At 66.9% G+C, this 11,434-nt stretch overlaps 1 protein-coding gene across 1 annotated transcript; it reads left to right on the top strand.

The window, feature by feature from the left end:
* Positions 1-3,317: 3,317 nt before the first annotated feature.
* On the top strand, positions 3,318-4,392 carry CHLNCDRAFT_138278 (hypothetical protein; the record flags this gene model as incomplete). The annotated part of the gene is made up of 4 exons (XM_005844873.1): positions 3,318-3,404; positions 3,622-3,737; positions 4,048-4,126; positions 4,348-4,392. The coding sequence occupies 4 exons, from the start codon at positions 3,318-3,320 to the stop codon at positions 4,390-4,392; spliced, it is 327 nt and encodes a 108-aa protein (XP_005844935.1).
* Between the last annotated feature and the right edge of the window lie 7,042 nt (positions 4,393-11,434).

Below are 11,434 nucleotides of genomic sequence, written 5' to 3'. Positions count from 1 at the left end.
TGGATTATGGGCTGGATTTGTCAGGGATGAAGTCAGGTGGGCATTCGAGTCAGCCGGGCATTCGAGCGTGTGTTTGGGCGCTCTTGTTGAGGTTCAGCCGGGATTGTCGGCTGGATTTCGAGCACGTGGGTGGGAATGGAGTGTGCGTGGTAGTCATGGTACTGACTGGGCTTCGGTGCGTGGCGGGTGTCTGGCCCGCATGCACGCCCATTCCCGGCACCCCTCAGCCAGTACCCACCCCCGAGCCAGCGGCTAATGAGGAGACGTGCGCCGCGCCGCGCCGCTGCCTGCGCAGGCCGAGGGGCGCGCGCACCGGCTGGGGCAGGAGGAGACGGTGCTGGTGTACCAGCTGTACACAGCCAGCAGCGTGGAGGAGCGCATCCTGGCGCTGGCCGCCAAGTGAGCCTGTGCTGCAGCGGTGGGGGGTGCGCTGCCCTTGCTCCGGCAGCCACGCCGGGTGGGGCGGGCGGCCCTGGCGCTGGCGGCCAAGCGAGTTGGTGTGGCGGCGGGTGGGCGGGGTTGCGGGAGGCGGCTGTGCCCCCGCGTCCCCACGCATACTTACCATCACCCCAACAACGCACGCCCACGCCCACGCTCCCACCGGCATGCCCATCCATCTGGCCTTCACGCGCACACACACAGTTGCATGGGCACTCACCCGCGCGACCCTGGCGGTGGCTGGCTGCCTGCCTCCCTGCAGGAAGCGCAAGCTTGAGGAGCTGGTGACCAAGCACCTGGGGCGGGAGCGGGACGTGAGCGACGAGGACATCAAGAGCTCAGTGCTGTACGGTGGGTGGCACCGGATGTACTGCCTGTACTGTGTGTATCACCTGTACTGTATGTACCGCCTGGCGGCATCGGCGCGCCGCCCGAGGGCAGGGCCGGCGGAGCGTGCGCCGTGCAGGGGGAGTGGCGGCAAGGGGAGCGGCCGCTCGATGCTGCGCCTGCACACACACACACACACCGGGCCCGGCTGGGCGGCAGCTGTGATGCTCTGGCTGGCTGTGCTGCCTGCAGGCTGGGGCAACCTGATGCGGGCGGCGGAGGAGGACGGCAAGGGCGGCAAGGGCGCTGAGCTGGCGCTGAGCGAGGCTGAGCTGGCGCAGCTGCTGGACCGGCAGCACGTCTTTGCGGATGACCTGGCCTCGGGGGCGGACGCGGGTGGGCGCCTGGTTGTGTGCATTGCGCATCAGATTTCAAATTTGGGTGCTGTTCTGTTTGGCGTGGTGTGTGGTAGTTCATGCGTGTGCCTGCTGGCATGCCCCAGTCACGCTGGCCTGCCCTCGCCCAGGCCTGCCCTCGCTGCCCGACCCACCTGCCTGACCTCTCCCTCGCCTCCCCTACCCCCTTCCCACCCCGCAGCCACGCTGCTGGGAGAGGTGCGCGCCGGCGGCGCCGCGGCGCTAAAGTTTGAGCGGGAGGCCAGCGGCGAGGTGGGAGAGGAGGGCGGCGGCGCGGGCGTTGCAGGCGCCAATCCCGAGATGGAAGCTGCCATGGTGCGGCTGATCCAGCAGCGGGCACGCAAGTACGAGCAGGACAAGGCGGTGAGCGGCGCTGCCTGTGTGCCTTCTTTCTTCCTTGCTTGCTTACTTGCTTTTTATTTCGCTGGGCCGTTGTTTCTTCCTCTGCGTTTCTGCCTGTCGCTTGGTGGCCAGCGCCCCCGGTGCGTGGGCTCTGGGGTGCGTTTCGCGCCTCAAAGCCTTACCACCCGTCCCTGCTGCTGCCGCTGCCGCCTAACCAGGCCAAAGAGGAGCTGGGGCGGGGGCGCCGCGCCCGCGGCGGCGCCAACTATTGCGAGCAGGAGGACGGCGGGATGGGGGGCCTGCTGGGGGAAGAGTCGCCAGGTGGGCGCCAGGCTGGCAGAGGCCAGGGCCAGCACGGGCTGGCGTGACATGCATGCGGGGAGTTTCCCCCCGGGAATGCATGCCAGCATGGAAACGCTCGTCACGCCAGCCGGCACGGAGGAAGGGCAGGGCGGCCGCCCGCGGCAGGGCGCGCAGCCAGCAGCGGCGGCGGCCGGCCCCTGGTCTGCTGGGGCACTCAAGCCGGGGGGGCCTGAGCTGGCTGGAGGCAGGCCCGACTGCCTGAGCGCTGCTAACCCCACCGCCGCCTGCCTCACCGCCTGAGCACGCCGCCTGCAGACAAGCCCGCCAAGGGCGGTGCCAGGCGCGCGGCCGACTCCGAGGATGATGAGTACAACCCTCAGCTGTCGGCAGGGCTGGCGGGCAAGGCAGGCAAAGGTGGGCCCGGCCGCGGGGCGGGAGGGCGGGGCGGGTGTGGATCGAGGATCGAGGATGTCGGCTGGGCGCCCACGGCCTATCTTCTTCGGAAGGGATTGTGTCCGAAGGCGAGGCCTACCTTCTTCTGAAGCTCCCAGTCGGCTGCCCGCAATGTTGCTGCTGCTGAGCTCCGGCGCGGCGCGGCCTGCCTGCCTGCCTGCCTTCCCTTTCCCGCCCGCAGGCAGCGGCGAGAATGCGGAGCCCAACGCTCACCTGCTGTACAGCGACGATAGTGACCTGTCCAGCTCTGAAGACGAGGGCGGCTTCGGCGGCGGCGCGCCAGGCGGCGGCGCCGCGCCAGCTGGCGGCGGCCGGCCGGCCTGCGCAGCTGAGACCCAGGCCGCCGCCGTCCGCCTCACTGCGCACCCGGCGCTGAAGCAGCCGACGCCGGCCCCCAAGCCTCAGCAGGCGCCCAGCGTGCCGAAGCCTGTGCAGAAGCAGCCTGTGCCCGCTGGCCAGCCCAAGCAGCCGGCGCAGCCCAGGCCGGTGCTGCCGGCGGGGCAGGCCAAGGCCCCGACGCAGCCGCCGGTGCAGCCCAAGCCCGCGGCGGCTCCGGTGCAGGCCCCGCAGCAGCGCCTGCTGGTGGCGTCCGCGGCGGCGGCGGCGGCGGCCGCGCAGCCCAACAAGCTGCCCCAGCGCATGGAAAAGCTGCAGCAGGCGGAGAAGCAGGCTCACGCGGAGAAGAGGCACAAGGAGAAGAAAGAAAGGAGGGAGAAGAAGAAGAAGCGGTCGGCCTCTCCCTCGGCGCCGCTCAGCGGCCTGGACGTCGCGCAGGTGGCGGCAGCGCTGCAGCTGGCGCAGAAGCCGTAGCGGCCGCTCTAGGCAGCTAGATGTCTCAGTCAGGCGGGCAGCAGGGCTGCTTTCCTCGATCTCAATTGCTGCCCCACAGAGCTGCCCGCCATGTAAAGACATGTAAATTGACGTTGGCGGCCGCCCCGGGAGGAAAGTAGGGGCGAGAGGTCTTGACTGCTGCAGCTGCTGCTGTGATGCTCTATCACGAGCTCTCCAGAGTCTGTGCCTCAGCAAGCCGGGCCAGCCATGTCCCGCACCATCACCCGCACCAAAACCACCACCCAGACGCGGACTGCCAGGGACAGCCAGGGGGAGACGCTCTACTACGTCGAGGTGGCCTTGGGAGAGCCGCAACAGCGGCCAGGCGCATGTATCCGGCGCCTCGGGACGCTGCCACCTGCCGCCCGCCGCCGGCTGCCGGGCCGCCCCAGCCGCTTCCGCAGCTGCCAGCGCTGCCATAGGCCACATTACCGCCTGCTGCCCCCGCCACAGCCCTGCTTTGCTGTCCCGCGGAGCCACAGCTTCCTGCCATGCGCTCCCGGCCCTGCAGTACGCGCGGAGCGGGAGGTCGTCCTGCCGCGAGTGCCGCGACAAGATCCCCAACGCCGGGCTGCGCCTGGGGGAGCAGGCGCAGGTGGAGCGCAACGCCTGGTCCTGGCGCCACTGGTGAGCTGCTGGTTGTGCATAGCGCCAGCCCAGCGCTGGGCAACACAGGGCTGGGCACGGGCCACGCCGGCGGGCAGGCAGCCGCAGCACGGGCGGCCGCCGCACACAGCCCTGCAGGCTGCCCACCCACGCTGGCCTTCCCTGCGCTTCGCCTCCCTGCCCTGCCCCGCAGGGACTGCGTGAGCGACACGCTGCTGCGCCGCGTGGGCGGGCAGGCAGCCGCAGCACGGGCGGCCGCCGCACACAGCCCTGCAGGCTGCCCACCCACGCTGGCCTTCCCTGCGCTTCGCCTCCCTGCCCTGCCCCGCAGGGACTGCGTGAGCGACACGCTGCTGCGCCGCGTGGGCGGCACCGCCACGCTGCGGGGCCTGCTCCAGCTGGAGCCCCAGGTGCGGGCTGCTGTGTGGGGCAGTGGCGACTGGTGCAGCGCGGCTGGAGCTGTGACGACCGGTGGCAGCGCTGGCACACAGGACTGACCAGAAGACAACTGCTGCCTTGCTTCACACGCCATGCGCCTTGCTTCACAGGCCACCTGCCGCTGCCTTGACTCACAGACCACCTGCCGCTGCCCTGCATCACAGGCCCCATGTGCCGCTGCCGTGCTTTACAGGACCGCGCCATGGTGGAGCGGCGGTACATGTACATCAAGCGCTAGGAGGGGAAGGAACAGCAGGGGCAGCGCAGCATGCCCGAGGCACAGCATGGCATGGTCGACACAAGGAGCAGATGGAGGGGAGATGAGCGGGCACACACAGGCTCATGAGGTGGAGCCTCGCAAATAGAAACGCAACACAGCAAGGCCTGGCATGTCTGAAAAAACAGAACTGTGTTCTTGCTGCCGCCGCCTACACAGGAAGCGCCCGGCGCAGACGCGTCTACAGATAGTCCCAGAAACAACACTGTACATCAAGCGCTAGCGGCGCAAGGGCCAGATATGCTGGGGGCAAATGAGGGGAGCGGGAACGGAGGCAACTGCAATGCATGGCCATGCACGCCAAGGGGAGATGGGTGCAGCTGGAACAGAGGTGCAAGCCAACAGAAGTAGGGAGACGAGCGGGAACACACGGGCTTGGAGCTAGACAAGAAATCAACAATCGGGGGTTCAATTAGGGTGCAACAGATGCACCAGGGTGGTGGAACACAAGCAAAAGGGCTGGCCAGACAGAGCTTTCAGCAAGACCGCTCCATGGTGGAGCGGCGGTACATGTACATCAAGCGCCAGGAGGGGGAGCAGCGGCCGGGGCAGTGCAGCATGCCCGCGTGGGGCACACAAAGGATCCAAGGCGCAGCCTGCCACCCTCCCGCTCGCACCCAGAAATGCAAGAGGGGAAACAGACAGCTGTACAAAAATCTCACTGCAGGCAAGGGATGCTGCAGCTTTGCATCTGGGCATCCACGCATGTAAACTTGAGCAAAGCCTGGCCTGCCAGGAGGAGCTCAGCCTCTCGGCGCCGCCCGGTGCGCCTACACATCCACAGCCAGGCGCAGGTGCGCCTCTAACGGGCCCCAGTCGCCCTGTGCCGCCGTCAACAGCACGGCCCTGTACACATCCCGCCTCGCCTCGGGCTGCAGCTGCGCCCAGATGCACCACAGCGTGGCGGGAGGGGCAGGCAGAGGAGTTGAGGCGCAGCCTGTTGGCGGCATGGAAGCTGTGGAAGCCAAGGGCAGGCGCGCGCAAGGGTGCCAGGCACCGCCGAGGCAGCAGCTGCCTTGTCCAAGCCCTGTATCACACCTCCAGCAGCTGGCCGCCAATGTCTTTGCCGCTGAGCCACAGAAGGTCCAGCGAGCGCGGGACCGCGGCGACGCGGGCAGCAGCCTCAGCCCCTGCCTCCCTCTCAAATGCCTTAATGGCCTCAGGCAGCAGCTTTGCGCTCTCCGGCTCCCCGGCTCCCTGAGGTCCAGACCCTGAGCTGGCCGCTTCCTCCCGCAGCTGCGGCAGCTCGTCCCTCAATGCCCTGCCCAGCCGCCGCTCCAGCTTGGCCCACCGGCAGTGCTTGGCCACACCTCCAGCACACCAGGCAGCAGCGCCTCTCGCACGTGCTGCGACAGCGTGCCCCAGTGCTGCCAAATTGCCTGCACGGGGGGGCGGGTGGCAGGGAGGCAGACGGGCAGGTGGGCATGTAACCAGAGGCTCTCATCGGTGGCAGCAACAGACACCTCTCCAGCATCCCTGGACGATTTGTCTCAGCAGAGGAAGCTCACCAGGAGGGTGGGCCCGCCCAGGCCTGCAATGCCCAGCTGGCGCAGCGCAGGCAGCGTGCCATCCGCCTGCATCAGCAACCCAGCGGCCTGCGCCTCGCAGTGCTCTGCCTCCGCTGCAGCCAGCTCCTCCAGCGCCAGAGGCTGCGCGGCACCGCTGCCGGCACCCTGAGAATGGCTCTCGGCTGCGGAGCCGCCTGCGGCTTGCACAGGAGATGCCATGCGGGGCTACTGTGGGGAGGGGGCCTCCTCCCTCGCGCCGTGCTGAGCATCTGGCAGCGGACAGGCAAAGGCCTGCTGCTGCTGCTCCTGCTGGTGCTCCTGCTGAGTCCGCACCACCTACGCTGGCTGGTTCAGGTGCTGCTGCGGCTCTGCATTCGGCTGCAGCGCATGCTGCGTGCCCGCTGCCGCCTGATTTCCAGCCAGGCCCGCCCCGGCCGCAACTGCTGGCTGCACACCGCTGTGCACCCTGCCTGGTTGCGGCAGGCGGGGGTCGCGTGGGCTCAGCGGGGAATCGGGGCCGGCATTTGCAGGCAAAGTCTGCGGCTGCTGGAAGTGCGGCGGCGGCGGCACCGGCTCCTCCTCATGCGCAGGCGGCTGCTGCTTGCGTGGCTCTCGCAGTGGCTGCGCGGATGCCGCGGTCAGATGCGGCACCGCAGGCGCCGCAGGTGTGGGCGGCTGGGAGGGTGGGCCCGGGTCAGCTTGGTGGCGCTTGGCAGCGCGGTCTGGAGCAGCCGCAGCGTCGGTGCTGTCTCCATCCAGCTGCCGCTTGTGGCCGGTGCTGGTGGCCTGCTGCGCCTGCTGCGCCACCTCCATGCCCTCATCATCATCATCATCATCATCATTATCATCCACCTCCACCAGCTCAGTGGGTGGCGGCTGCTCCAGGTGCTGCGCCACCTCTGCTGCCGGCTCCTCCCCCTCGAGCATCTCCTCCTGCTCCTTGTCCTCCTGCTGCTGCTGAATTTGGTGGTGGAGCTGCTGCTCAGCCTCAGCCTCGGCCTCGGCCATCTCCTCGTGCTGCTGCTGCTGGGGCTCTTGTTCCTGCTCAGCCATCGCCCCGTCATGCTGCTGGTTGTGCTGCCGCTGCTGCTGCCGCTGCTGCGTCCAGGGCTGCCGCAGTGACGCCGGGCGCGGCGCGTGGGCAGCACCAGCCGAAACTCTCTGGTGGCTGATGCGTTTGAGTGCTGCCTCCAGGAAGCGCTTCATCATGGGCCCTGTCCTCAACTTTTTTGACCTGAAGGGGGCAGTTGGGGGGCTCAGGGCACCCTCAACTTGCCTCCTTCCGTCCACGCATTTGATGCATGCATGGAATGTTAGAATTTCCGTGGCTGAGTGTGGCTCCTGCGCAGTGTGGCTCAGCCTGCCGGCAGAAGCTCACCTCATGCATTTCAGCAGGCCATCATCCTCGCTGCCGTCAGTCTTGCCGTACTTGGCGTCTGGAAAGTTGAGCTCAAGTGTAGGATCCACCTGCAGCCATGACTCTTCCTTCAGTGTTTGGCTTCAATCTAGCAAGAGAACCAGTTGGCGGTTCAGCTTCCTCAGCCTGCCGCTGCGGGGTGACTGTAACACAAAGGGTGGAGGGTGGCAACCACTCCTGGCGCAAGGTACAGTGTACACAGGTTGCCGGGGGCCGTGCTGCGCATCACCTCAGAAGGCATGACGGATTTATCGAGGCTGCGCCGCCACTGCCTGATGATCTCCACGTCGGCAACGGCTGCCGCCAGGCCCTTGGTCAGGCCCCCCAACCTCGCATATGTGGTCAGCTGCAGCACACCGCAGCACACCAGAGAGCAGTGGGATGCAGCAGCCGACCTGGCCATTTCACAAACGCACTTGCATGGAGCTGCTGAGCTCAACAAAAGAGAGACCTCACCCGCACTGTGTAGTCGTCGATGCCGTGCCCACACATCACTGCAGGGAACCTTTCGGCTGGTTCGCGCAGCTCGATGACCTCGCTGGGATGCAGCTTGTAAGCCTCGCCCATGATGCGCTCAATGCTGGCATACAAACGGGGCTGCTTGGCACGCCGCCGTCCAGATGCATGCCCCAATGCTGACCCCCCCTGCTCCTCCTCCTCCTCATCTGAGGGGAACTCCTCCTCCGAGGAGTCCTCTTCTTCTACCTCTTCTTCCTCCTCCTCATGATCGTCACCATTCTCACCCTCATCCTCCAGCTCTTCAAAGGGGGAAGAGGAGGAGGAGTGTGCATGACATGTTCTGCCGCCCAGCTGACACTGCCGCATTGAGGCAGACCTGCAGGAAAGGCAGCACCGGCAGCGGTTTGTTGCGCCTCCATGCGCCACAAGCGCTGCTGCCAGCAGAGTGAACGCAAGCATGCCTCGGCGCCTGCCCCACCCAGCCAGGGCTGCGCACCTGCGCTGGACCTTGCCTTCCAAGCCACCGGCCTCCGGTATCAGCCCACTGGCTAATGGCGGCTCAGAAACAACCTGCTCCCGAGAGGTTCCCCCAGCCCCAGCCCCATGCGCCTGCCGCTGCTCCTGCTGCTGCTCGTGGTGCTGTGGCGTCCGCTGCTCCTGCTGCCGCTGGCCTTTGACCTGCTCGACCGCCTGCCGACTCTGTTTCCTGCCAGCTCCACCCTCCTCCGGCTTGCGAGGAATCGTGCGCTTAATGAATTCCTTCCAATCCTGGGCTGTTTCTAGTCCCCTGCAGGGCGTGGGCAGGCCGGATACAGCACACATCATTATGCCGGCCATTGTCTGTTGCCTCATGGCACGGCATGCGTGCGCTTGCAGCCACTTGGTCTGCTTGCCCGCACCAGAGGTCTCGCAGCAGGCTATCGCCCTCGCCGTACTGCACATCTGGGAGCTTCAGCTCCATCTTCACTGAAGCATCAACCTGCAGCCAAGGCCGGGCACCAATATTTGCAATTGCGTGGCGGGAGTGCTCCAGTCTGACCCCAAGTGGTGCAAGGTGCAGCGGGTCACCTGTGAGGGCACGGCAGCACAACACTTGTGCCAGATCCAGGAGGCCATTGCTCTCAAGTCTGACGCCACCACTGCCGCGGGCATCTTCATGCGTGCCACTTCAGCCTCAACATTATATCTTTGCACCTGCAGCGGGAAGGCCGGCTGCCACTGCCTTAACTAGCGTGCGGGACCAACGCACAATAAGTGCCAGCCACAGGCCATCAAGTTAAGGAATGTGCAGCTTCGTATGCGTCAACCTCACCTCGACTCCTATGCCGGACCGGTTACCTCCAATCTTCAATCCAGGGGGAGGGGGGGTGAAGAGCCCCGCGCGGTGTCGCTCCACGGCTGACTCCAGCGCCGCCTGAAGGCTGGGGTACTTGTGGAGCTCGGGGGGCGCCACGCCCTCTCCAAGCTCCAGCACCGCCTCTGAGATGGTGTGACCTGCGCAAGAAGTGCTGCCGCCCTCCAGGTCCACCGCCCTGTCGGCCGGCTGCACATCAGCCTCCTGCTATCCCATCCCTGCTGCGGCCTCAGCTTCGGCATGTGCTGCTTGCTCTCTGGCTGCCTGCTCGGACAGCGCCGCAGGCGCGTGACCCGCTGCCTCGGCCTCTGCTGCCGCATGGGTTGCCTGCTGCTCTGCTGCCGCGCCTGCTTCTGCTGGCTGCTCCTGCACCTCGGCTTCCCCTGCTGCCGGCGGTGCCTGCTGTGACGCCGGTGCGCCTGCCGCTGCCCCAGCCAGCTGCGCCTGCACCCCGGCTTCCGGTTCTTCGTCTGCTGATGCATAACATAAACCTATATTGCCCAAGGCACCTAGCTCCGTCGACGTCGGACCCCCCCGAATCCAGGCACCCTGCGCTGCTGCTCGGCCCTGCTGTTGCTCCAAATTGGCTGCCGCTGCCGCCGGGGGTGCGCACTGCGATGGTGCAGCCCCTGTCATGGACTGCAGCTCTGCCAGAAGCAGGCTGACTGCCTCGTCGCCTGTCGTTGGCTCAGGGGTTGCGCCCTGTTGCGCCATCGCCGCTGTCGCTGCCGCGGGCAGGTGCCCCTGCCCCTCGGCCTGCTGAACTAGGCCTGAAGTGTTGCTCCTGCGCACACCAGAGCAGGAGGGAGGGCTCTGCTGCGCACTTTGGGCTGAGTGGGCGGGCCTGAGCTGCGCTCGTGAACTCCCAGAACGCAGACAGGCTTTTCCAGGCTCCTCAGGCTCTGAACACAAGGTGTGTTGTGTGGAGCAGGCACGCAGCGAGACCAGCAGTCTGTGCATATGAGATGTTGCAATCCAGACTTTCCACCAGCCACTGGGCCCACGAGCACCCCACTCCTTCCTCTACCAACGCGCAGGCAAGCTTCTCAAGTTCAACAGTTGCAGCTGCTGCCGTATACCGTTGTCTGGCTGCAACGGCACCGACGCCCCCTAATGGGCCCAGGTGTTACAGTCACCCCGCTATGATAGGCCGCGTGAGCAGACCTTGGGCAGGGGGCACACGTGATCAAGGGGCATCAAGAGAGGGGGTGGACCATGGAGCACCCTCTCCATGGCTCCGACCACCCTCCCCCCAGCTGAGCGTCCCAGGGTCACCCCACCCTGGCCCCGCTCCCCGTCCTGCCGGACACGCAACCCCCACAACGTGGTGGGGGACGTGGGGATCCTTAGCAGCTTAGGCCTGCCAGGCCGACGGGTGCCGATGCTGGTGCGGGCTCCCGGCGGCAGGCAGCGCCGCCGCCGGGCACTCAAATGGCATGGGGCACATGGGCCCCCATGCCCGCACATCTCCCAGGCACATGAAAATACCAGAAGGCTGCACATGTAAGGGTGCATGCATTGCAGGCAGGAGTGCAAAGTGGCCTGCCGCGGCGGTCGGCTGTGCCATTACTCAGTCAGCCGCCGCTACCGTGCCGGGCTTGGCGTTCCCATGCCAACATGCCGGCGTGCCATCGCGCAAGGGCCAGTGAGTGTGTGAGGTGGAGGTGGGGGTGGTGGGGCTGCCGCTGACCGCTGCTTGCTGACGCTGACGCTGCTCTTACCTGCGGGGGAGGGGGTGGGTCGGGAGCCAAGGCCGGGCAAAAGATGCCTGGGCCCTACTCAAGGGAACCGGGGGAATCACTGTGCCAGGGCAGCAGCATGCTCCTCATGGCACCGGTCGGCAAACCGGGCCAGCCGGCCCTGCCTGGCCTGGCCGAGGAAGGCGGCCAGGGAGGGCAAGGCGTGGCCGGGACTGTGGAAGAGCTCAGCATACTCCTCCCTCAGCCCAGCGTATAGGGGGCAGTCATACACTGCGTGGCGTACGTCCTCTAGAGGGGCCTGGCAGTGGGGGCATGGGCGCTGGGTGCGGTCCAGCCGCTGCCACCGGCCTGTCTCCTCAGCCATCCAGTGCGACCCCGTGCGCCACTGCGCCAGGCGCACCCGGCGCCGGCGCTCGGGCACATCGCACAGGAACGACGCAGGCGTGTAGGCCTCCGCAGAGATGCTGCCCCCCCACACGTCCTCAATGTACCGCTGCACCTTCACGGATGCATGCGTGTACGAGGCAACATGGCGCTCCAGGAGCGCTCCGCCAATTCAGGTATG

This window comes from Chlorella variabilis (assembly GCF_000147415.1).
Source record: "Chlorella variabilis unplaced genomic scaffold CHLNCscaffold_20, whole genome shotgun sequence".
Taxonomy (NCBI): Eukaryota; Viridiplantae; Chlorophyta; class Trebouxiophyceae; order Chlorellales; family Chlorellaceae; genus Chlorella; species Chlorella variabilis.
This window is presented reverse-complemented; position numbering and strand designations above follow the sequence as displayed.